At 30.9% G+C, this 27,461-nt stretch overlaps 1 protein-coding gene across 1 annotated transcript; it reads right to left on the reverse strand.

Annotated features, from left to right (window-relative positions):
- Positions 1 to 26,926, reverse strand: LOC113373926 (von Willebrand factor D and EGF domain-containing protein-like). Its single transcript, XM_026614193.1, has 5 exons — positions 26,912 to 26,926; positions 25,832 to 26,135; positions 22,846 to 23,023; positions 7,540 to 7,731; positions 1 to 139 (listed from the first exon to the last, which is right to left on the reverse strand). The coding sequence occupies exons 1-5, from the start codon at positions 26,924 to 26,926 to the stop codon at positions 10 to 12; spliced, it is 819 nt and encodes a 272-aa protein (XP_026469978.1). The 3' UTR covers positions 1 to 9.
- Positions 26,927 to 27,461: the final 535 nt, after the last annotated feature.

Genomic DNA, 27,461 nt, shown 5'->3' on the forward strand with positions numbered 1-27,461 from the left:
TTATTTTGTTTATGGCCTTCTAATGCAAACCTGACTTCCCTTCACCCTGCGATCCTTTACGAAACCAACGTTGCAGATGCAGAAGTTTGGTCCAGAACATACTCCATTTGGGCAACCATTGGGACAATGACCAATGCATCTGGAATAATAAAAATAATAATTTCCAAAAATGCACTTAAACTAAAAAAGCAAATTGATTGAAGTCGAAAATTACAAATTAAGTGGACAATATATGGATCAGATGTTTTTGAAAACATTTTGGTTGTTGTTTGGACGAATTACTTTTTTATTATCATTATACAATAACATTTATCTTAATCATTGATGGAGATTTGTAAAATTAATTTTCTCTCAACCTGGCCCTGGTAGTGTTTTGACGGAGTTTTATGCAAGTGAAAGCACAGATCAACCGACTTGAGAGCCGAAAAAACTTTCGATTCCTATTGATGGGGAGACATGCTGTATAGTTTTTGGCATAGGCAGGTTCATCCGTTTCAAAAATACGTGGAAAAGCCGTTTTCAGTTTTTGGAGAACGGAGCGTCCGATTTGAATGACTCAATAAACAATTATGTATCATGAATTGACGAAATGAAGAACTAATAAAATTTTTGTCTAGGTCGAGGATTTGCGATTTCGTAAATCTAATAAAAAAAGAAAAAATGCATTGGCGGTCAAAATGATTATTAAGCATATGCACATCTAACTATTAGATATTTTATAGAGATTTCATTATTGAGTACAAATATTGTTGCTATCTCTAGTACCAAGATTTGTAATGTTTAACCGTTAGACTGCTTACGAGCTTCTATATTCAAAATTTAAAAAATGTTGAATTCCAAATAGATTTAGAAAAGTTTTATTTTTTTCAAAATTCTCTAATCTAATTTATAGTTTTCAAAAAAATTTAATGCTTTTGAAAATTTTAAATTACGATACGGTAAGTACCAGCAATTTATCTCAAGGCACAATGCCAAGAACCAGTAGTTTCTGTCTTTGTTGTTGTAAATAGATATAGAATATAAATAGTTGTAAATAGATAAATAATACAAAAAAAGTTGGAGTACACTAACTTAGGATTTTTATTAGTATTATTAACTTCCCGAAGGAGAAGTTTATGTTTTCATCAAAAAATCCGATTCGCTAATTTTATGTTTTCTCGACGTTTCAAGCCATTCTGAGTCGAATGAGACCAAATTTGGAAAAAATATGTGTGTGTGTATGTAAACAGATTTTTTGCCGTAAATCGACGTTTTCTCAAAAACAGCTGGGCCGATTTCAAAAATTTAAAAGCCATTCGATGTATCTCGGCGAGGACTATCGTTTGTCAGTTTTGTGGGACGATCGGCCGAGACGTTTCTTTATAAATGGCAGAAAAGTGAAAAAATTTTTGTCTACGCAATTAGCCCGCAATTCTGAACCGATTATGAAAGATCGGCCGAGCCATTTTCTTGTAATAAAGTGTTTAAAAAAGTTTTGTTGACGATTTTTATTATTATTTTTTGACAGTAGATTGGTAGACTACGACAATTGGTTTAACTTCGAAAATTCGTCAAAGTTTGCAAAAATTGGTATCGTTTTTTTGGCATTTGTCAAAATTAGACCTTTCATCGATGTTTTCTCAATAACGCCTGAACCGATTTCAGAAATTTAAAAGCCATTTGATGTATTTCGATGAGGACTATCGTTTGTCAGTTTTGTGCGACGATCTGCCAAGCCGTTTTTTGTAATTTGAAAGAAGTGTTAAACTTTTCGTCCATATTTAAGCTCATCCTACCGAACCGATTTTAATAATAAAAAACTGTTCGAAAGATATTAGTTGGGAATGGTACTGATTAGTTTTAGGTGAAAATCTACCGAGTCGTTTTCTTGTAATTAGCTGTTGAACAAAAAATTTAAGGCGATTTTTATGGAACTTTTTTTGGCCATATTTATCATGGTCTTATAGAACTTACTAAAATATTACGGCCTTACGACAAGTAGTTTAATTTTAAAAATTCATCAATGTTTGAGAAAATGAGTAGTTTTTTTTGACGTTAGCTAAAATTAAAATTGAACGATTCACTTGGTATAACAATATAGTACTTGGTCTTAATAAACAAACTAAACTATTAAAATCCTACGGAAACTGGTTCAAAATATATTAATTGTTGAAAAAAAAATTTTGAAAAGTTGCTTTTTGAAAATACTCCGAGTTAACGGAGTAATTCTCTCGGAATACTTCTAATCACTCATAAATAAATTTGTTTATTATTGATTAGGTCGATTATTCAAACATATCGGGAAGTTCATGTAACTTGCCTCAAGGCTAAATACCAAACCAACTAGTTTTAGTATATAAATTGTTGTAAATAGATAAATAATACAAAAAAAGTTAAAATACACTAATTTCGTATTTTTTAGTTATTTATTACCAAAAGAGGTCAACGTTGCTTCCATGGTATTTGTGAGAACCTTTTCTCTACAACGATTTGCGTGCGAGACACCATTCACGTCAAATCAACAATGATATTCTCTTCTTCTCCGAGAGAGACATATCTATAACACATTCGACAATACTACCTGACTCCGCAAGGCAGTCATTGCCACCTCTGTTTCCCAGGAAGCTCCAGACCCTCTACAAAGATGTGTTTCTGATCGGTATATATACTCAAAATAATCGCAGTATTGTGCGGCGAGAGCTAGCAACAAAACACGGAATGCTAACTGGTGGCGCATGAAGGCAAATTGCAGAAGCTTTGAAATTTGGAATTTTTAAAACGCTCGAATTTTTTTTGGAAATTTTGACATTCTTTCAAAAGATTTAAAAAATTTAGATTCTTGAGAATTTCGAAATTTTTGACAAAATTTGTCTTTTTGAAAATTTTGAACCGGTTTCAAAGTATTCGCACTGCGTAGCTGTTTTAGAGATAAAATATCGAAGCGCGTAAGCGCCACATCGTTGTCTAACAAATAAAGATTAGTACGGAACCCATTGAAATATAAATAAAATTTGTACTTATTATTAAAATCTCTATAAAATATCTAATAACTGTATGTGCCAAATAGCTTTTTTTTTTTAACTTCCCGTAGGGCAAGTTATAGTAATGGGCCAAAAATCGAAAATGAAAATTTTTGCATATCTTCACGTTTCAGGGGTTTCTGAACATTTTGGGAAACCTCAGAAAAAAATGAATGTATTTGTGCATGTTTGGAGACAATTTTTCGTCGATATCGGGCGCACGGATTATCCGATTTGAATGGTTCAAAAAACATTCGAACTCTAGTGGTGACGAGACGTGCTGATAAGTTTTTGACGAAGAGAGATCCAGAGGCATCCGAGATAAATAGTAAAACGTGTTAAAATGTCAGTTTTTAAGTGAACGGATCAACCGATTTGAATGATCCAAAAAACATTCGTAATGATGGGTAGAAGTGATGATTAAATTTTGAATGAGGCAGGTCCAGCCGTTTCGGAGATATAGAGCTAAATGTGCAAAAATGGCAGTTTTTGAGAGAACTAAGCATCCGATTTGAATGATTTTCTAAATTTACTTACTGCGTGTGTTGGCAAAACAATTGCTTTTGGAAAAAAATATTTTAATTTTTTTTTTCAAAATTTTTTTAGTATATAGAAAATAATTCAGATTTCAATTCTAATTCTTGCTAAAGTTCTAAGGCTCACTTATTAGGTTGTCAAATATCTCCCTTCCGCCTTTTTGTATTTTAAACCAAGAGCAAAAAAGCGGAAAGGAGATATTTGACAACCTAATATATACTTTAAATAAATATAATTATATAATTCTTATAAATATTAGACAATGTTATAATAAACTATTCGAAAACATTTAGTATTCCTCGAACATGTCGTTACAGTACGAGAAGTTTCAGCAATTAGCCTTAAGGCACGATGCCATACACCACTAGTTGCTTTTTTTATTGGATCTCCGAAACCGCTGGATCTGCTTTCAACAATTTTGCGATTTTATCAGATTTTTCATATTTCATTTTTATATATAAGTCCAACATTTAAATTTCTTTATATAAATTATCATAAATCTACAAACAAATTAATTCAAACTAACGTTTTTATTCATCATGCCGTAACCGCTGCCAATTATAGAGAAATATGACAAAGCTAAATCTTCTTAAAATTCGGAATAATGATATCAATTGAATTATTATTTCCAATATAAAAACGTAGTATTTCTATCTTTGAAAGACGTATTTAACATTTCATTCGATAGCAAATATTGATTTCTTATTCAACTCACAGCGATAAAGCGCGCTGCATTTTTTCATTTGAGCAATAAAATAATATATCGTTCAATGAACGCAAAACTTTATACAAATATGCGATTGTAGAGTTTATGAATTTTATGCCTATTGTTGCATTCCCGTCTTATAATAAATTTTCATCTTTGAACATATATTCTATTGTGTTTGTGAATCATCGTTGAATGGCTATTAATAACATTTGTGATTGGAAGATTTATTGAGAATATTGTGTATGGAATTAACGACTAATGTGTGTAGTATGAGATTTCATTATAATCATTCAGCTGGACTTGTTTTCAATTGTACTCTATGAAAAAACATTTAAGGTTCCAGAGAAGAAGTTTATGTTATCGCGAGAAAATGTTATCTGACAATTTTGTTTTCTCGACGTTTCAAATTATTCTGAATCGAATGAGACCAAATTTGAAAAAAGTAGGTGTGTATGTGTATGTGAGCCAATTTTTTACTATTTGTCGATGTTTGCAAAAACGGCTGAACCGATTTAAATAATTAGAATTAGCAGAAAAGTGCAAACATTTTTGTATTTAAAATCGTTTGTGACAAAAAGACTCCATTATTTATATGATATGATGGATCAGAATTTCACTATCAGTGAAATCAGAATTATTATAATACTTACATTATATCTACATTATGCAACTATTGTTTAATTATTTTTTATGCGAGATTATAAATAAAAATGTATCATATTTTAAGTTTAAATTACCTATGCTATTTTGTATTTCAATGTTTTGTTTTGTTGTTTTCATCATATACTCATACATGATTAAAAAAAACTTTGTTTATGCTACTAAAATAAAGCAAATACTTTCTTGTAGATAAAAAACGCGAAATGTTTGCATTAATATTTTGCGATTACTAATAAAATTTTATAAGTTTACCGTTGCAATACATTTTGAATATAAGACAAGTACATTTTTGTTTTAGAATGATATTTTTTTAAAGCAGCTTGAACTGGTGATATTTGCATACGAATATGATTCCATTTCCATGTATAAATAAATTAATTAATACAAATATAATTGATTTTTTACAAAAATATTTTTAAGGATATGGAAATATCCATCAAATTATAAAATTATGAAAAAAATGTCGTTTCAAATATTTGTTGTTACATAAAACATTTTATATAGGTCAAATAAAAAAACTAGACCTCAACCGATTAATTAATTGGGTGTACTATATAAGTTAAGCCGTGTTCAAAAAGTATGAATAATGTAACACATGTCATAGATTATCATCCTAAATATCGACATTTCATGAATAATCCATGAAATAACAGGATGAGACTTTGTCCGATTTATTAGTCAACTATAGAAATTATCTTATTTTGTTCCGGTGGCTGTCGATTGCTCAATTTGCCGCAAGTACACGTGGTTGAAATTATTTAATTGTGATTTATCATCAAAGCGAACAATTATCAGACATTAACTATTTGAAAAAAGGTTAAGTTATATAATCTTTTTTAATTATAAAGTTTTTTAAATCAAATGCCAATCAAACAATGAATGCAAAATAGTATTCAACTATCGATAAAGTCATGGTCAATTGGGACTATGTCATTTGGGATTTTGCTAAATAAATCGTCAAACCAGTTCTTTGATTTTCTTTTCAAATGTCTTATATAGAACATAACACGTATATTAAATCAATTGTAATAGTATATCTAATTTATGAAAGAGTGTAATACCTGAGGGTAAAAATCTTAAGGCAACATCCTGAAAATGTGCACTATACTATGCAATGAAATACATATTTCTAAATTAAATTGAAAAAAAGGATGCAAATTAAAATGCATTGAAACCAATTTAAAATTAAGTATCTTATTATCGATAATAAACACTATTTCAGTGGTTTTAAAAATGTTTTATAATTTAAGTTTTGTAATTTATAATTTACAAAATGCAAGATACAAATAAAAGTTGTAAATTAGCCTTTTTTAATGAATTGGTAATTTCAAATTTTTTTACACTGACAACTTAACCTGTTCTATATGAATTATTTAAGTGATTCATAAAACTACATTTTGAGTTTCTACTAAATAAGATGAAAGATTCGATTAAATGTTAAATTCAATTAGAAATTTAAATAGAAAATTTTACAAGACTAAAAAAAGTCTATTAAATACTATCCAAATACAGTTCGTATCAGAACTTGAATTTAATTGAGATAATTATTGATTTATTGTTTAATGTATATAAAATAAAATAAAATTCATTAAGTTTTATCTAAATTTATTTTTATAATTTCTAAAAGAAATTATAAATAAATAAAATATCAATTATTTTAGTCTGAAATGTAGATTTGACGCAAATATATTTATTTCTTCGTAACTTTCGCAAAATTTTATTTGTCTAGTTTTACGACCGCGCAAAGCCAAACTGATGGACAGAGTTTATACAAATTTGATTTTCTTAATATGTTGAATATGTATCATCAAATTAAAATCAACTAGAACAAAAATCCGTGCCAAAAATTGCTTTTACTTGTCGTCTCGCTATTAACAATTTAGGCATTAATCTTACTAGGATCAAAATGTTGATATATTTCTTAAGTTGGCATCTACAAATTTTCGACTTTATGTTACAATCCTTATCCATCTGATATGCCACATTTTTGCTAAACTTTGTACTAGTACAAAATCTAATAGTTTTCGGTACTTCTGCTACTTTCTCCCATTTATATTGAGACAAGCATTTTTCGATTATGTAAAATGTGATAGTATTTTTTTTTTCAAAATTTGTTAATGAATTTATTAGTTTTTGAATAACGAACTAACTACTTGAAGAATTTGGCAATCTTTTGACTTGTCGTTGCTCAAATAGGTAAACCCATTCATTATTTACTATTGACTTCACACACTACCCAGAACTTTTCTCTAAAGTCTGGTTCATTTGGTATATTTTATATAAATGTAGGCCATTATGATGAAAACAATTCTCTAAATTGCATTATTTTCCACCAGTCAAACTGACCGACCGCGGTAGTTTAGGCCACATAACAAATTTTTTTCAGAAAATAGAAAAAATAACTAAAATCAAAAAGTGAGGAAAATATTATTAGTGTACCCTAGGAATTATCATATAGTTTGATAATGGTATTTGAACGCTTAAAAATGTCTAATAATAAGTTATATGCGATATTTGAAACGCTCAATTTGACCGGCCTTGGTAGGTTTAGTGTTAATATAACACAATCAAAATTATTTGATGTATAATATAGCCGTTAGATCATAAAACTAGTTATAATTGCAATTATCTTACTTCGTTCCTGTGGGGTCCAATGGGTCCTTAGTGTAGCCCCGTTTACAGGTGCACGTGTCGGGTCCGGTGCATTCGCCGTTGAGGCACGGGCGGGAGCAAAATGCAACGCAGTTCTTACCCGTGGCGTCCAACTCCATACCAGGGTTACAGACACATACATCGGGCGCCGCGCAATAGCCGTTTACACACCCACTAAAAATCGATGTAAATAGTTAGAACTAGATATTTTTTTAGTACGAGAAAAGTTTGGAATGACACCGTTAATATGTATTTTTCAAATTATAATATCTACTTTTATTCTTGACCATTGCGATAGAAATTATTTTAATTATTAATTAATTCCTCCATTTTTATTAGTAGTTACAACTTACAATTACAAGTAATACTTTTGTATACTTATTATTTTCTTACTTTGGTAATAAATAAAATCAAATGCCAAAAGTATGCCAAACTTCATATTTCATCTATGAAACATTAATAAATATATTTTATAAACAATTAATAAATTCAAGATATTTTGAGACAACGTTAAAATATTGTATTATGTTGTTAACAAAATACATATTAACATTAATTCTAATCATAGCTTCTTTTTTTCTTGAATTTTCTTGAATCATTTTTAGAAATTTATATATGTCATTATTATATTTATTATTAGTTTATATTTATACTTATATGGAAAGCATTACCAAACTTCATTTTAATTTTATGTACTTTAATGAAACAAAGCATTTTAGTCGACGTTGATGAAACAATTTCGATAGAACATATTATGTAGTAAATATAATTAATATTTGTTTGATATGTATTTTCATCAAGGATAAATAGGCGTAGAAATATACTATTATAACACCACGATTCTCTTTGCATATAAACTAATACAAATGATCCAGAAAATTTCTAGTAATATTTAAAATGATACAAATGCAGTAGAGTATCATATGATAACGGCAAATTATTAATATTGGCCAACCGATTGAAATTTAATATAATGTACAATTCAGTTGTTATTTTGGTCAAATAGTTGTACGAACATGTCGTCGCGATATTTAATTAGAAATACAATTAAAAACTAGTTTTGTAGGAATTTGAGCTATGAAGTGAATTGCTGGATTAGAGAAAAAAATGATTTAAATTTTTTAATGAAAGCTATCAATAACTGAATATAAATAATAATCACTATTAATAATCAAAATTGTATATTTTAGAAAGAAATATTTAGAAATAAAAATACAATTAGAATAAATATAATAATTATAAGATAAATAAAATGCAATTAAAATAAATATTAAATCAAAGGTTTTGATCAAAAATTTAGAAAAAAAATTGGTTTTATACATGACCAAAGTTTTATGTTTTTGATTGTACATTTATCGAATTTTTTTCTTCTTTAATATAAAATGAAAAAGTTTCATTATTTCATAATCATATATGTTTCTGAATTTTAGGGAGCAATTTTTCTACAAAATAGTTAAGGTAACGCTATGTTACGGGTCTACCTTATATGAATTGGTAGAAATAATTTGTCAACTATGTATTTTCTGTGTGATCAGGAGTTTCATATATAAAACCTAACTTTACGTATGTGTTATGAGACATCAGAAAGATGCATTTCTGATATAATAGTTATTTGACGTAAATAATGATATAATTGTTATTTGACGTTCATGAGTTTTGTAAGTTAGGTTCTATGTGTGAAACTACTGATTACTTAGAATTACTTTGACTACTTATTACTTCGAATTCTTACGAAGAATTACTAATTACTATTAATAATATTTCTATTGTATCGCAGATTTGTCCTCTTATATTATATTATTTTATTTTAGTTGAACTCTTTTTGTTTCGTTTGCTTATTTTCATCGTTTGTTAAATCATTTTTTTAGTTGATTTCTTATTAAATTATTCACAATGGCAAACCATTTTTAGGGTTAAAAGTTTTAAGTTTCAAACTTAAACCGTTAGCTTTTCATTCTTCATTCAGCGCTCGAAGCGAACACATCGATTATACAATACCTGAGTACAATCAACAAGCATAATAAACAGCATTTATTTAGTCACAGTTTAGTGTAGTGTTTGATCTAGTAAGTGACTTTACTTGTGAATTCAGTGCTTTTTAATTAAATATAGTGCTCCCGTCAGGGAGTACTATAAATTATCACTCCACAATACCAATTGTGGAATCATTTAACATCATTCACGAAGACCAAAATAATTCTACTCAACTAGTTCTGAACCAGATGACTACAAAAAGAAATAACGATGATGCAGTAAACAGATCAACATCGTCGGATCCAACTCCCATTCCATCAACAAGTAATTTGTCTTCAATAGCAACAATGGATCCAGAGTCCACTGCACGCGATGTGATTGATTACACGAATAAAAACCCATGGCAAGAGGTAACTTCCGCTAAAAGACGTCGCCCGAACAACGCAGTAAGTAATGAAAGCGTTCCCATAAAATTAGCCAACAAATTCAGCGCTCTAGAAAACAAAGTTTCTAAACCATCAGACGAGGCAACAGATAATAAAAAATCTACTCCTCCGCCTTTATTTGTCTACGGGGTTCGAGATTACAATCTTATGATAGCGGATATTAATTCAATTATTAATAAAAACAAATACATCACTAAATACCTACCCAATAAAACTATTAAATTCAACATTTTTGAAATAGAAGACTACCGCAATTTTGTTAAATTTCTGCGTGAAAGAGACGTCGTTTTTCATACCTACCAGATAAAAGCGGAACGCTCATACAGGGTTGTACTCAAATATCTGCACTACGCCACAGATAAAAATGATATCAAAGCCGCAATTGAAAAAGAAGGTCATCCTGTCAGAAATATTACTAATATCATACATCCGAAAACTAAACAACTGCTGAACATGTTTTACATAGACTTAGAACCCAAAGAAAACAATTCGTCAATTTTTAAAATGAATAAAATGTTAAACCAAATAATTCATTTTGAGCCCCCAATAAGATCATCTAATATTCCGCAGTGTGTAAGGTGCCAAATGTACGGCCATACCCAGCGTTATTGCAACCGCAGATTTATATGTGTAAAATGCGGCTCTGATCATGAGTCTAAAAAGTGTACAAAAGCAGCTGAAGCCCCGCCCCTTTGTTATCATTGCGGCGATAATCATACCGCAAACTACAAAGGGTGTTCTTACTACCTTCACCTTGTCGGTGCAGATAACGATCAAGCAACAATAGGCAGAAGTAACGGGACTTATTTACACACAAATGCAAACCGGTACAAATCCAACCTACACAACAATAGAATTTCTCAGTACGCAAATCCTCAGCATATGTCTTATGCTCAGGTAATAAAATCGCAATCAAACCTATTTAACAACAATCAAAATCACATTAACAACAGTAATTCTCCATCGATGTCTGATTTCCTGACTGAATTTAGAAATATGTTTAGCCAGTTAATGGAACAAAACACCATGATTGTCAAAATGTTATCAACATTAATCAACATTAATAAAGCTAAATAATGGCTAATATTTTAAACTTAGGATTATGGAATGCTAACGGCTTGTATCAACACAAAGCCGAAGTAGAATTATTTTTGAGACACAACAATATCGACATCTTTTTAATTAGTGAAACACACTTCACCAAGTATTCAAACTTTTATATACCAAATTACAAGACATACTTCACTAACCATCCCGATGGCACCGCACATGGTGGGACTGCCATTATTGTAAAATCTAATCTTCTTCATTACGAACTGGATAAATACGAATCTGAAATTTTGCAAGCCACATCAATTTCATTAAAAATGAATTCATTCAACTTATGTGTTTCTGCAGTCTATTGTCCGCCGAGGCACAATATAACCAGTTTACAATTTCAAGATTTTTTCTCTACACTAGGTAGTCATTTCATCGCCGGCGGAGACTACAACAGCAAACACGTCAATTGGGGCTCAAGATTAAATAATCCTAAAGGAAAACAGCTATATGATACAATACATAAACTCAATTATAGTGTTCTTTCTTCAGGTTCCCCCACCTACTGGCCGAGCGATCCTGCCAAAAAACCAGATCTATTGGACTTTTTTGTATCATCGGGTATAAGCTCAATTCACAAGGAAGTACGAGCAAGCTACGACTTATCATCTGACCATAGTCCAGTAATAGCCAGCATAAGCACTTCGGCAAGTATTTTTAAACCCTCCTCTAGGATCTGCAACCATAAAACAAACTGGGACATCTACCGGAAGTTCGTAGAAGACAAAGTTAACCTCAAAGTTAAACTTAAAAATTCCGCTGATATCGAAAACACCATCGATTCCTTTAATACTCTTCTATACGATGCTGCAAAGTTTGCTACTCCTACTCCTGTTACGACAGAAAACTCCTGCCAGACAACAACATATGAAATAAAAAGGCTCATAGCAGAAAAAAGAAAAGCTAGGCGTAGGTGGCAACATAGTCATTTGCCCACAGACAAAAACATTTTCAATAATCTGAGCAACAAGTTGAAAGCAAGGTTAAAGGAACTCAATCAAGTGAGATTTAATAACTATGTATCCAGTTTGAATCGTTTTGACAATTCTATCTGGAAACCCGTCAAAAATAAACTTAAACCTAACTTTCAAAATCCTCCAGTTCGTATGGATACCCAGACCTCTGCATGGGCAAGAAGTGACAAAGACAAAGCAGATATATTTGCGAATACTTAGCTACAGTTTTTCGGCCTAACAATTTATCAAATTATAATGTCAACATTAGTCCTGCTTTAGACCATAATAGCAGTCACGAAAGCGAGAAACGTTTCTTGTCTCTCAAATTAGTAGTTAGTGAAATAAAGAAAGTTAAAGCAAAAAAATCGCCTGGAATAGACCAAATATCTCCCAGAATGCTCAAAGAATTGCCTGTAAAAGGATTCATTATAATCACCTATATCTTCAACGCTATTGTGAGACTTGACTACTGGCCAAATCAATTCAAGACCTCTTTAATAAAGATGATTCCAAAAACTGGCAAGGATCAACACTTAGTCACATCTTATAGGCCAATCAGCCTTCTTCCTATATTGTCAAAAATTTTAGAAAAACTGTTACTACAAGATATTTTGAAGGAATCCAATATCTTCCCTGATCACCAGTTTGGATTTCGTAAAGAGCACTCAACCATACAGCAGTGTCACAGGATTGCCAGTCATATCTATAACTCATTCGAATCCAAACAATATTGCACCGCCGTCTTTTTGGACGTCAAACAAGCATTCGACAAAGTGTGCCACGACAGACTCGTCACAAAAATTAGACTCTACTTACCAGTAAAGTATCATAATATCTTAACATCATATATTGTCAACAGAAAGTTTATAATCAAGGTTAATTCCTCGTCGTCTGACGTATTTCCTATCAAGTCAGGGGTACCGCAGGGAAGTGTGTTGGGTCCATTCCTATACACCCTGTTTACGCGCGATATTCCTACAACATCTATTACCACAATCGCCACTTTTGCAGACGACATATCAATCTTATCCACTGATGACAACCCTAGTACTGCTTGTTTAAAACTGCAGTATCATCTTAATTTGATTGAAGATTGGACCAAACTGTGGAACATAGGCATCAATGAGTCTAAGTCTAGCCACATTACTTTCACTCTTAACAAACAATCGTGTCCTGCAGTGTTCTTAAATGGCAATCAAATTCCAACAGTCAGCACCATCAAATATCTTGGAATTCACTTTGACGAAAAACTCACCTGGCGACATCACATTTGCACTAAAGTTAAGCAAATGAAAACGCGAGTTAAAGAACTCGGCTGGCTCATTGGACATAGATCCAAATTATCTCTAGAAAACAAGGTCCTTATTTATAATATGATAATTAAACCGTTGTGGACTTATGGTCTTCAGATTTGGGGCTGCTCAAGCAAATCAAATATTGCTCTTATACAACGGATGCAATCAAAAATTACTCGTTTGATCACAGGAGCACCCTGGTACGTAACTAATCAGATGATCCATAACGATCTAAATATACAGTTCGTTAATGAAGTCATTAAATCAATCAGTGAAAAACATCACCGGAAGCTCGAAAACCATCCAAACACACTAATGGCGCCACTGTTAGCAACTCCAAACAGCAGAAGATTGAAGAAGAAATGGCCGAGTGATTTGATTTAAGCAGAACATTACTTGATGAAGTGACCTCTATTAAATATTTATAAATCTTTTATTGAGAGAGTGTGTGTGTGAATGTCTGTGCGTATGTATGTACGTATGTTAGTGTATATGATAATTTTATAACATTAGATCTTAAAATACGTAGTTTTCCCAGTAAATGGCCGAAGGACCTGAGCCAACTAGTATACCACTTGCTGAAGTGGTTACTATAATATATTTTCTTTTTTTGTTAACGTGCGTGTGAGTATGTTTGTGTGCATGTACGTATGCATGTGTGTGTATATGTTAAATTTATCACAATAGCTTATAGGATACCTTGTATTCTGATTGCTGTAAATAAAGAGATATAAAAAAAAAAAAAAAACCGTTAGCTATAGTGTAAATTAATAGTTCGTATCTGTATGATATGAGTCGATTAAAGATGATTAAATATTTAAGTTCTAATGCACCCATTATCATTATATCAAATCAAATGCATTTCAAAGACAATTCCATTTTATTTGTATGACAAGCAAATTATCAAATTCTTTCACCCATTATGCAGATAAGCTTGACCTTTCTCATACATCGACCCGCTCGAAATGCTGTCAACTGAAGTGGCAGCTATTAATTGCATATCGAAGGCAATGCGCAACGAATGGTTTCCGGTCAATATTTGTTTGGTGCATTGTTAAATGTTAAAGTTTTAATTATTATTTTAGTTATGCATGTTTTAATTAAATTTCAAATATGAATGTCGAATACACATGAAAATAGATGTTTCAAAACTTGTGGGAACCGCATGATTACATGCTACCTAAATCGTTTCAGAAAGTTCCTAAATTACATAAATTATTTTCTCTACTTGTGCATTTTAGTTAGAATCTATGTAATTGGAGTTATATTTTTAGATTTCGTTTCAAACCAGTTTTTAAAATATTTTAAATTAAATATTTAATTATATTTAAATGCTCAGCATAATGAGTCACTTTAATTGACTGAATCTAAATATGCATTAATTCTATTGATTTTGTATGAATTTATTTTATTATCTAGCTATATAATGTGGATCGTTTCGTAATTTTTAACTTTCCAAAGGAAAAGTTTGTTTTCGCCCAAAAATCTGATTCGCTAATTTTGTTTTTTACGTTTCAAGTTATTCTGAATCGAATGAGGCCAAATTTGGAAAAAGTGTGTGTGGGTGTATGCGAGACGATTCTTGGTCTTTCACCGACGTTTTTTTTGAAAAAGGCTCAACCGATTTCATAAATTTAAAAGCTGTTTGATGTAACTCGATGAGGACTAGCATTTATCTGTTTTACGCGACGATCGGACTAGCCAGTTCTTTGTTTTTAGTATAAAAAGTGTAAAAATTTTCGTCAATGTTTTAGCCAACTATCCTGAATCGATTTTAAAAATTCAAAAACCGTTTGAAAGATATTGGTTGGAAATCATTCTGATTTGTTTTTGGCGAAGATCGAATTTGTTACTAATTATTGAAATTTTTTCGACGATTTGGATGAACCTTTTTATTATATATTTATATTATATATCATAGTCCCAAATAATATACTAAGGTATTACGGCACTACGACGAGTCATTTAATTTAAAAAATTCAAAGTTTGAAAAAATATGATCAAAATTTGTTTCAAAAATCGATTTTGTGATGTGATAAGTCAAAATTTAAATTACACAAAGTTACAAAATTTGAGAGAATTACATAAATTAATTAATATAAGGAATAATAAGTTACAATTTCAGGGCATTCAAACACGTGTCTGTGCATCATAATTAAAATGCGTATATAATTTAAATGTGTTAGTCAGAAATCAATTGGAATCGCAATGTTTAGATTTGAAAGCAAAAAGTTTATTTTTTAAATAAACAGTTAAAAATTTTATCGAAATATCTAAATTTAAATTTCATTTGTTTAAATCAATTATTTTATCACAACTATCGGGAAGTTTCTACAACTTGCCGTACGGCAAAATGCCACTTTCAACTAGAAACTTTGCGGATACTATTTCTTCAGACCTATATGTATGGTTTTTTTTTAACTTCCCGTAGGGTAAGTTATAGTAATCGCAAAAAAATCGAAAATGAAAATTTTTATATATCTTTACGTTTCAAAGGTTTCTGAACATTTTGGCATACCTTAGAAAAAATGGATGTATGTGTGGGTGTGTGTGTGTGTGTGTGTGTGTGTGTATGTGTGTGTGTATGTGTGTGTGTATGTATGTACGTGTGTGTATGTATGTGCGGATACAAATTTTCGTCGACGATTTCGGGAACACGGATCAACCGATTTGAATAATTCAAAGAACATTCGATTCGTATTGATAAAGAGACGTGCTGATTAGTTTTTGGCGGAGGCAGGTCTAGCCGTTCCGAAGATACGGGGCAAAAAGTGCCGAAAACGTTAACTCAGTTTTTAAGAGAACGGAGCGTCCGATTTAAATAATTCAAAAAACATTTCACTTGTATTGACAAGATGAAGAATCGATCAAATTTTCATAAAGGTAGGTCTAGCGGTTTCGGAGATATGGAGGAAAAAGTAAAAAAATGAGCCATTTGGCGGTCAAAAATGATCATTAGACATATGCACATCAAATTATCAGATATTTTATAGAGATTTTAACAATAAGTATACATTTTGTTAACATTCCTATGGGTTCCGTACCAATGCTTATGCGTTAGACAGCGACGCGGCGCTTACGCGCTTTATATTTTGTCCCTATGCAGTTAAATCAGTACGATTGCTTTGAAAAAAAGTTCAGATCTTCCACAATATGTCAAAATAAAGAAAAAAAAATTTTTTTTCAAAAAAAAAAAAATTTAAAAAAAATTATTTTTTAAAAAAAAAATTTTTTTTTCAAAAAAAAGTAATTTTTGGTCCATATATATAGTTTCTCAAAAATATTATTTTTTCAAAGTACGTTTTTTTCAAAAACGTTAATCGTTTTTAAAAAATTAATAATATTTGGTACGGGAAGTTCCAGCAATTTGCCTTGGCACGATGCCTTAATTGCCTTAAGACAGAATTCCACTTACAGCTAGTTTTAAATACCCTAAAGAGAAGTTTGTTTCAACAGTGTACAACTGTACAATAAAGATTATAGGTATAAAAAGAACAATACATTCATTGTTCGGACGTTGAAGCGAACGCATCGTCAGCAGTAGAATTAAAGTGTAAGTGTTGCATAATCTCATAACATTATCTTGATAAAACGGTGTGCATTCAAATTATACGTGTATTGTTGACATTCTAAATGTGCGCATTCCCCTTGCGGGATATGCTCGGATTATAAACAAACTACGTCTATCAAAAGTGTTAAATTCATTTTATATATATATATTGAATATATTGAATATTAATATAGTGTGAAATATTAATCAGTGTTTTAGTGTATGTGTTCTTTATCAAATATGAATATGAACGACCCTTCGGAGTGTCCATCAACATCATCGTTGCCAATAATGGAAGTCAACAAGGTTTTGCAAGACAATACCCGTAATAATACCGAATTAGTTATTCAGCAAATGAGAGAATTCCATGAATATTTGGAACGAACCAAAAAAGTAAACAACGACAGCAATGCAATTGTAAATACATCTGAAATGGACACAAGCGATATCATTCAACAAGACACCAGTGCCGATCAAGTCGGGGATGTACAACTTGCGTCATCCAATCAAGAACAGGGCTGGACAACAGTTATGCATAAAAAAGGCATCAATTTGATAATATCAATGATACCAATATAGCTAAATTAGTTAAAAAATCAACCAGGAATGCAAAAATGAATGAAAACGATACAAATAATTCCACAAGTTCCGTCTATTGGCTCAACCCAACCCCTACTAAAAATTCTTTTGAGATTTTAAGTAGGGAAGAAACTGCGAACATACAAAATACTACTAATGTAATAAGACCACCACCAATTTTTATCCATGAAGTTCGCGATATCAAGCCCCTTACTCAACTGCTTGATACTGAAGCCAAAAATTGACATAAAATTAAAATAATAAATGCGACACAAGTGAAATTAACTTTAGAAAATGCAGAAACTTATAACAAGATCTTAAAACTACTAAAAATCAGAAATACCCAAATGCATTCTTTCCAAAACCGAACTAAAAGGCCACTGAAAGTCGTTGTTAAAAACTTGCACCATAGCACAGATACGGAAATGTTAAAAACTGAAATTGAGAAACTAGGACATACGGTAATAAATATCTCAAATATAAAAAGTAGGTACACAAAATACCCGCTTAATATGTTTTCAATAGATTTAGAGCAGAAGCCAAACAATACAGACTTTTACAAAATTAATTTCCTCTACAATACCAGTGTTGAGATTGAGCCAAGACACTTTTCCCGTGAAATACTACAGTGTTCAAACTGTCAACGTCTAGGACATTCCAAAAACTATTGTTTTAGATTGCCTAGATGTGTAAAGTGTGCAGGAAATCATTTAACCAAAGATTGTTCCTGGGAAGATAAAATTAATAAAAATGTTAAATGTGTTTTATGCACAGACGGAAATCATCCAGCCAATTATAAAGGATGCAGAGTCTACCAAGAGCAACTTGAAAGGAAATTTCCAATTCTTTGTCACAAATTTTCACAAAGGCAAGAAAATAATTTAGTGCAACCAGGAAAGAGCTTCGCTTACGCAACTCGCCAAGATACGAATACAAATCAAACTTCAACGGACAACGCCAATGAAACGAACAATACCAACAACAACAACAATAACAACGACATTTCAGAACTAAAACAAATGATCAAAACATTAGCAGAACAAATAAGTATAATCCTCAATCTATTAACAACCATCCTTTCAAAAAATAAGTAATGGCTACATCACTGAAAATTTGTTTATGGAACGCCAATGGCTTGTATCAACACATACAAGAACTTAAATATTTTCTATCACACAATTCAATCGATATGCTACTAATATCAGAAACTCATTTAAAAGAAAAATGTCATTTAAGAATACCTAACTTTACTATCTATAGCTCTGAACACCCAGATGGAACAGCACACGGTGGATCGGCAATAATAATAAGATCTAATATTCGTCATTATGAGCTAGAACCAATCTGTGAAAATTATTTGCAAGCAACATGTGTTAGCATTGACTTATCATTGTGCGCGGTCACTGTTTCAGCTCTCTACTGTCCTCCGAAGCATATTATTTCAAAAAATCAATTTTCAGACTTTTTCAGTAAATTGGGTAATAAATTTATAGCAGGAGGTGATTACAATGCCAAACACACTTCTTGGGGCTCGAGGTTAATTACGCCACGTGGTCGTGAACTTCTTAAATCAATCGACTCAAATAACTATAATTCTATTTCAACTGGGGAACCGACATATTGGCCAAGTGACTTGAGTAAATTACCAGACCTTTTAGACTTTTTTGTAGTTAAAAATATTAATGAAGATTTACTGAGAATTGAATCATGTCTGGATTTAACTTCTGATCACTCCCCAGTAATATTGAATTATTCAACAGTTTTAAAGTCTGGCTTAAGTGATCACCATCTAACAAATTATTTGACAAACTGGATTGCTTTTAGAAATATAATTGAAAGCAAAGTGAACTGTAACATTTCCCTCAAACATGAACATGATATCAACAATGCAATAAACAATCTAACCAGTATATTTCAAGATGCGGCTAAAAATTCTACTCCCAAGTTCGCAGGCAATCGAAAATCATTGTGTCCTATAAATATTAAACAAAACATTGCAATTAAAAGAAAATTGCGTAAAGTTTGGCAATTAACCCGCTCACCGGAAGATAAAAAAAGGTATAATAAAGCTTGCAGAGACCTAAAGGCACTAATTTTTCAGCACAAAAATGAATCATTCGATAATTACTTGAACAATCTTACTCCAAATCAGGATACCAACTACTCATTATGGAAGGCGACTAGAAAAATCAAAAATCCAATAAGACAAATTCCACCTATAAGGAAATCAGATCAATCCTGGGCTAGAAACCCAATAGATAAATCACAAATTTTTGCGGATCATCTATTTAATTCTTTTCATCCAGCTCCTCAAAATTGTACAGACGATGCTGAATATTTTATCCACCAGTATCTACAGAATAAACCTCGAAACGAAGATTCAATTACAAAAATTTTATTATCAGAAGTAAAACGTCAAATCAACAAAGCCAAAACTGGTAAATCTCCTGGCCATGACAAAGTATCAATGAAAATGCTAAAAGAATCACCCGCCATTGTATTCAGATTCATTACCATCGTCTTTAATGCAATACTGAGGATTCGTAAGTTTCCTACAGCATGGAAAATTGCAAAAATCATACTAATACTGAAGCCTGGAAAAGACCAACACCTAGCACCATCATATCGACCTATCAGTTTATTGCCGATTATATCAAAAATTTTCGAAAAATTGCTTTTGAGTTGAATAAATGATCATATAATTTCCAATGATATAATTCCAAATTATCAATTTGGTTTTCGGGCAAAGCATTCGACCTTACAGCAAGTCCATCGAGTTGTTAACATCATCAACGCAGCCTTACACTGTAAGGAGTACTGTTCTGCAGTATTTCTTGACGTGTCTCAGGCGTTTGACAAAGTCTGGCACAAAGGTCTCTTGTATAAAATAAAAATAAATCTACCTTATTCAACTTACTCACTACTACAATCATATCTTTGCGAACGAAAGTTTTATGTTGATATAAGTGGCACGCAGTCAGAATTAAGAGAAGTAAACGCGGGAGTACCACAAGGAAGTGTCCTAGGCCCTATGCTGTTTTTACTATACACTGCTGATTTTCCTCAATTTACCAATACTAATCTGGCATTATTCGCGGATGACACATGCATTATAACCCGAAATCAAAATCCTGTTACGGTTTCAACGCAGCTGCAGTCACACCTTGATATAATTGAAAAATGGTTTACTTTATGGAGATTTACAATTAATAATTCAAAATCTGTTCACATTACGTTTACTCTTAGGAAAGATACATGCCCACCTGTCGCAATTTATAACGAACAAATTCCAAGCCAAGATCATGTAAGGTATTTGGGTATGTATCTGGACAAGAAATTGAACTGGAAAATCCACATTCAAAAAAAGCGTGAACATCTAGAACACCTTCGAAGGTCGATGTATTGGCTCCTCAGTAGTAGATCAAAACTGTCGATGTACAATAAAATTTTATTATACAAAGTTATTCTGAAACCAGTTTGGATGTATGGCATCCATCTATGGGGTGCTGCTAAAGTCAGTAACTTGCAAATAATGCAACGTTTTCAAAATAAAATACTCAGGCAAGCAATATCCGCGCCAAGGTATGTACCGACGTGGCTAATTCACCAAGACACGGATACACTGACAATCAGTGAAGAAATTAGAAAGAGTGCCCATAATTTCAAGACTAAAGTTGACCACCATCCAAACGAACTGATTGCAAGTCTCTACAATACCACACACAATATAAGATTAAAAAGAACACAATTAATAAATCTAACAAATTAATCAGTAATAAGTTGTTCTACAATATTATTTAAAATAGGTGTGTGTTTTGTTTTGTTTTTTACTTTGTTTATAATTGTATGTTTATTTGAGTTTCTTTTTTTTTTCTTTATTATACCAAAATTATAATATAATTTAGTACACTAATAAATGGTGAACCACTGGGTTTTCCTTTTATAATTTAATGTTATTTGTCAAAATAATTGCTCAATGTCTTTTAATTTAGACAGATTGTAATTTATAAGAAAATAAAAAAAAAAAAAAAAAAAAAAAGAACAATACAATCGACCCTTTTCCTTGAAGAATTTAGGGGCTGCATAATTTGCAGAAAAGACGAAACGGTACCGCTTTGTTCCACATCGTGCACATGAACATACGATACAAGTTTTGTCGACAGAATGTAAAATAATTTGACCAATTATAGTTTTACGATAAATGGATTAATTATAAAAATTCTTTACAATTTGGAATTATGCGCATGTTATAAGTTGAACTGAATAGCTGAGCTCTATGTTAATATATTATTTATGATATATATCCATGCGACTTGCCTTTAGACACAATGCCACTTGAATGATAATTGAAATTACATTAATTTATTATTCCGCTTATATGGGGCGAATCAGAACTTGTTTTGATTGCCTAATATTACTTTTACATACGTGAATGATATTAGGTTCATTTAAAAATTACGTAAATAACGTAAATTTGTTATTCTTTGTTTATATTTTATGTCTCAATTTAATTTTAATTAAATCCAATTTTATTTTATGTTATGCTACTAATTCACAAAAACTGTTTTCAAACATCCAAAAATTTCAACGGACAAAAAACATATGTAAAATTGTATAATTTTACCTTATCTATATTTTTATATATAGAGTTTAAATTTAGAAAACTTGGTAAAATCTGTCGTCGCGTAATTATGATCTAATAAAATATTTTTGATTCATTTAATTATTTACATCAGATCTGATGAATTAGAAATTTCGCTGATTATCTCATATTCCTATTGTATAGTTTAATAATATTATCTTATTTGAGCTGAGTTTACATTTAACCCTTTCATTTAACCTCTCAGTTGCATTATTAAACGGACCGGCACAGTGATATATTTTAAGGTATTTCTATCATTATCAATAAAAATATGTTAAAAAATAAAAATTACGCTTCCAATGAACTAGAAATTACAACAAAAATTAGAATTTTCAATAGTTTATAGAGAAATCTTGAAGCAAGGGCAAACACACCAGCGGCTTCAATACACACAGCACGTCTTGTGGATGTCGTCCGTGGACGACATTCGTTGCATAATGGTTAATATTAGTCATTTAATTGTGCTAATGTTGGTCTCGATAGACAATTCCACTATTTATTAATCTTTCGTTAAATTACTTTACCCAAAAATTCCAATAATTCCCGAGATAGCGAATTCATGTTCCAGGAATTAATATTCTATTATTTTCAGTTTTCGCTATGCACAATATTGATATAACAAATCATACCCAAATACAATCAATTCTTTAATAAACAAAATTTCCCCAAAGCATAAAAGCTCTATTCTGATTTTCTGAATATTGCTTTTTCCGTCTATTCACATGCAAATCCTGATAAAATAATTCACCTGGGACATTGCGGTTCGCATATATGTTCTTCCTTCGCGTACCCTTGGTGACACCTGCATTCCTCTGGGGCGACGCAGTCTCCGTGATGGCAGTTGGTGCAGTGAGGGACGCATTGGCCGACTTCATTGCGAACAAAACCCGCGATACAGGTGCAAGTTTCGGGGGCTGTGCAATTTCCTAGATAAAATAGACACAATTTTTATTACATATAAATAGAACATTTTTGTAAAATAAGATATTTAGAGTAGAATGTAGTACACAAGTATAAAACAAACCGTTGAGTTTTCTTCCTAGAAAATGCTACTGTTAATTTCCAAATCAATTACTCAATGTTTTTTATAGACAGATTGTAATTTATATATAAATAAAAAATATATAAATAGAACATAACATACGTTCAAAATTTGACAAAATACAAAATAATTTTGTAAAAAGTATTTGGGAAACATAAAAAAGCATGCAACAATATTAACAATTAGCAATCTTATTATGATGCGCAACAAAATTAAATATTCAATATATTCATTGCTCATTTCATTTGTTTCAATTTAAACACAATTTCACATTCAAAATAATTACTTGTAAATCATGATATGCAAACAGAAAAGCAGAATCATTTTATCTGTTTGTTATTCATATTTATTTCCATATTGATTTTCAGTATTTTGTTTTAGCAAAATGATGTATTTGTCAGATAAATATCGTATTGTATAAGTACAAAGCAAATAACGTGTGTGTAATTTGAATCTTTTATGTAAATGTTTATAATGTAAAATTATCGAGTAAGCTTCATACAAAATTATTAAGTTCAAATCAAGTTTTAGTTACAATTTTACTTAATTTTTTTGGAAGCAGATAAATATAACCTAAAAATACTTACTATGTTTTATATTATTATTAGTCAATTTTTAAAAAAATATCGATGATTCACAAAAAGTTAATAAAAAGCTTATAAAAATTAAACCTAAAATTTGTATCGTTGTTTCCAATTGATAACATTAACATATTTTTAAGTAAATAGATTCATACAATTATGAAATTACGTTGCTAAAATTCATATATATTTATAATAGTAATAAATTTCCCACTTAGAGCGTTTATTATAAAACATAAACTAATTTGGGGAAGAATAAGGTTTATACTTCAGTCTATTTAGAATTACTTGAAACATTGAAATGGAATTCTTAAATATATTTTTTAAATAAATGAATTTAGGGGCTCTAGACTAAAATAGACGTTAACATAGCGCTACAATAAAAAAGCTTATTTCTTCATATAAAATAAATATATGATCTTCATATAAAAATAATTGTAGTAAAAACTTACAAAATGCAATGATTTTTCTGTGCAGTCAAGCGTTTTACACATAAAACTTAGCTTCATAGATGTGTTATAAATACGCATCAGAAATACAGACATCTTTAATATTTGTTTGTTTTCTAGGATTGGTTCTATATCTAAATCGCCTAACTGCATAGCAAATATTTAGCTATTGACAGTTTTTGTTACCAAGAAAGCAGCGTAACGTAGCATTGTCAATTGGGCGTTACTCGGTCTTTTATCAAAACACTTCATAAATCTTATTTATATTCTTAAATTATATCTTATATTCTTATCTTAATTTAAAAAATGATACAATTTTACTGGTTTTTTTTACTTGAAACTATTCTTCTATATAAACTTATCAAAACCTATCAAAGCATACAAATTAAGTACACAATACTCAGGTTAACACTAAAACTTACAAATTATTTGTAGGTTACGATACTTAATTAGCAAAGTACATAGCCATTTTTTCTTAAAATTATTTTTAACTTCTCGTAGTGTAAGTTATAATAATCGCAAAAAATCGAAAATGATATTTTTTATATATCTTTACGTTTCAAAGGTTTTTGAATATTTTGGCATACCTTACAAAAAATTGATGTATGTGTGTATGTGTGCGTGTGTGTATGTGTGTGCGGATACAAATTTTCGTCGACGATTTCGGGAACACGAATGAAGCGATTTGAATAATTCAAAAAACATTCGATTTGTATTGACAAGGAGACATGCTGATTAGTTTTTGGCGAAGGCAGGACTAGCCGTTCCGAAGATATGGGGCAAAAAGTGCCAAAAACGGTAACTCAGTTTTTAAGAGAACGGAGCGTCCGATTTGAATAATTCAAAAAATATTTTACTTGTATTAACAAGATGAAGAACTGACCAAATTTTTATGAAGGATGGTCTAGCGGTTTTGGAGATCTAGTAAAAAAAAGTAAAAAACAATGCTATCTGGCGGTCAAAAATGATCATTAGACATATGCACATCAAATTATCACTTAATTTATAGAGATTTCAACAATAAGTATTTACAATAAGTTTACATTCCTATAGGTTCCGTACCAATACTTATCCGTTAGACAGCGGCGCGGCGCGGCACTTACCCGCTTCGATATTTCGAATCTATGCAGTTAAAGCAGTACTATTGCTTTGAAAAAAAGTTCAGAATTTCCAAGATATTTCAAAATACATTTTTCTTCAAAAAGTCTTTTTTTTCAAAAAAAAGTAAATTTTTGCCAAAAATTTATAGTTTCTCAAAAATCTAATTTTTCAGAGTAATTTTTTTTTTCAAAAATGTTAATCTTTTAAAAAAACAATAATTTTTGGTACAGGAAGTTCCAGCCATTTGCCTAGGCACAATGCCATGCCCCCCACTAGTTTAAGTTAGTATTTTCCGTTTTTTAAATACACGCCCATTAGATATGCTTTTACTCTTACGTCAAATTCGAACGTAAAGCGAACGAAGTCGGAATTTGTATTATATTATTATACTTTTAACATTTTAATAGTTTAAAATGCATCTCATGAGTATAAATGGTCTGAAAGCTATAACTTGCTATTAAGGAATATACAGTACAATTTAGTGACTCATGGAAAATAAGGCAATTACAAAAGTACTATGATTCACTATGTCGTGTGGTATAAAAAAACGTATTTTATTACCATTAGCACATCCTTGGCTGCATTTCGGGACACACATTCGTCCTGTGTTGTCCAGTACATATCCTTCGTGGCACGAGCAACGGTCCCCGTAGCAGACCCCGTTGAGGCAACCGATGGGGCAGGTCGGATGGCAGAAGCCGGCCAAGTCCTGAGCGTGGTCCGGGTAGCATTTGCACTTGTTAGGTCCCACACAACGGGCGTTTATGCATCCAGGTTCACATATCGGGTCGCATTTTGTGAAAACATGGGGATTGCGTTCGAAACCATCACAGCAGACTTGGATTCGGCTGTATAAACCGCTAGACTGATTTGGGATAATAAAATGCACCAGATTACAATGAAATCAAAACCTGTAAATTTTTGAGATTGATATGGCAACAAATGAGAAATTTTTGTAACGATTGAGAAATAAAAGAACTAGGTGTATAAATATAAAATGAAAGGAAACTGGATTAGGTCCTTTTTATCAAAAGTGGCTAGTTTCCGCCGAATTGCCGAAGGAAAAATAGGACGGAAACAATAAAAATAACAAAAATGTAGATGTTAAATATAAATGAAAATTAAAATTCAAGGAACAGCACACAAAAGCAATGAAATTTGTGAATTAAAATTGATTAATAAACGAATAGGGACAAATAAAATGTTGTGTTTTTATATCGCATTTTACCTGCCGTAAAACAGAACTATAATATATCAATAATATTCTAGAGTAAATAATGTTCATGATGTTTGATACAATAATAGGCCATTTCTCCGATACAATTGACCGTAGTATAGCGTTGTTATAGCAACGCCCCTTTCATTGTATAAAATGGTACAAAAAACTGCGAAAACGTCTGATAGTGCATAGCATTTTGACAGTTTTTACTACCAAGAAAGAGCGTAACATATCGTTGTCATAACAACGCCATGTTACGGTTTATTTTACCTGAGATTTGGCCCATAAGGTAAATTACTAATAATCTGCCCTTGCATATAACATTAACTTTTAACTTCAACAATTTTTAGCTTCAACAACTTTCAGCTCTAGATAACAAAAATATAGTCTAATTTGTTAAATTACAGTCGAATTAAACTAACCTTAATGCTAATCATTTCAATTAGCCCAAAAAACAAAAACGGTTTATATTTCATATAGGTCAGAGATCTTTCAATGCTTTTTTGTGAATATGTACACAAAGTCGACGGCATACGTATAAACCTTTGCGTTTCTATTTACTTAAGTTTTTTTTTATTATTTTATTGGCTTCCTCTAATTACATTAAGCCATTTACAATACATCCTAACTGGCATATTTCTTAAATATACATATATTTATTTGAGTTTATCATTCAATATGTCTGATATGTCATGAAATATTTAAAGTTTTATCAATTTTATAGAATTATTTTATTTTTCTAGAAATAAATTTAAAACTTTTGTTATTAATTGTTTGAAGTTCACGTCCGATGGGGATATTTTATTTATGCTTTCATAATTTTATAATACGATCAATTATACGATGTTGCCGGAAATGTAAGAGTAAAAAATAAAACTTGCAAACACACTTGCAAAAAATAAAATCTCTAATAAATTTTTGTCGATATAAATATTATAAACCTATTTCATTTAATATATACAAATAAATATA

The sequence above is a fragment of the Ctenocephalides felis genome, unplaced genomic scaffold (assembly GCF_003426905.1).
Source record: "Ctenocephalides felis isolate EL2017-DRISC unplaced genomic scaffold, ASM342690v1 CF-g0.4_SCAFFOLD_01604, whole genome shotgun sequence".
Taxonomy (NCBI): Eukaryota; Metazoa; Arthropoda; class Insecta; order Siphonaptera; family Pulicidae; genus Ctenocephalides; species Ctenocephalides felis.

Bases quoted from the DNA above. Each gene is read 5' to 3' on its own strand.
- LOC113373926 (XM_026614193.1), bottom strand. The intron at 23,024-25,831 runs GTAATAAAATAC...TATTTTATCTAG, and splicing joins CAGCCAAGGATGTGCTAATG to GAAATTGCACAGCCCCCGAA. The intron at 140-7,539 runs GTAAGATAATTG...TTATTATTCCAG, and splicing joins TTGGACCCCACAGGAACGAA to ATGCATTGGTCATTGTCCCA.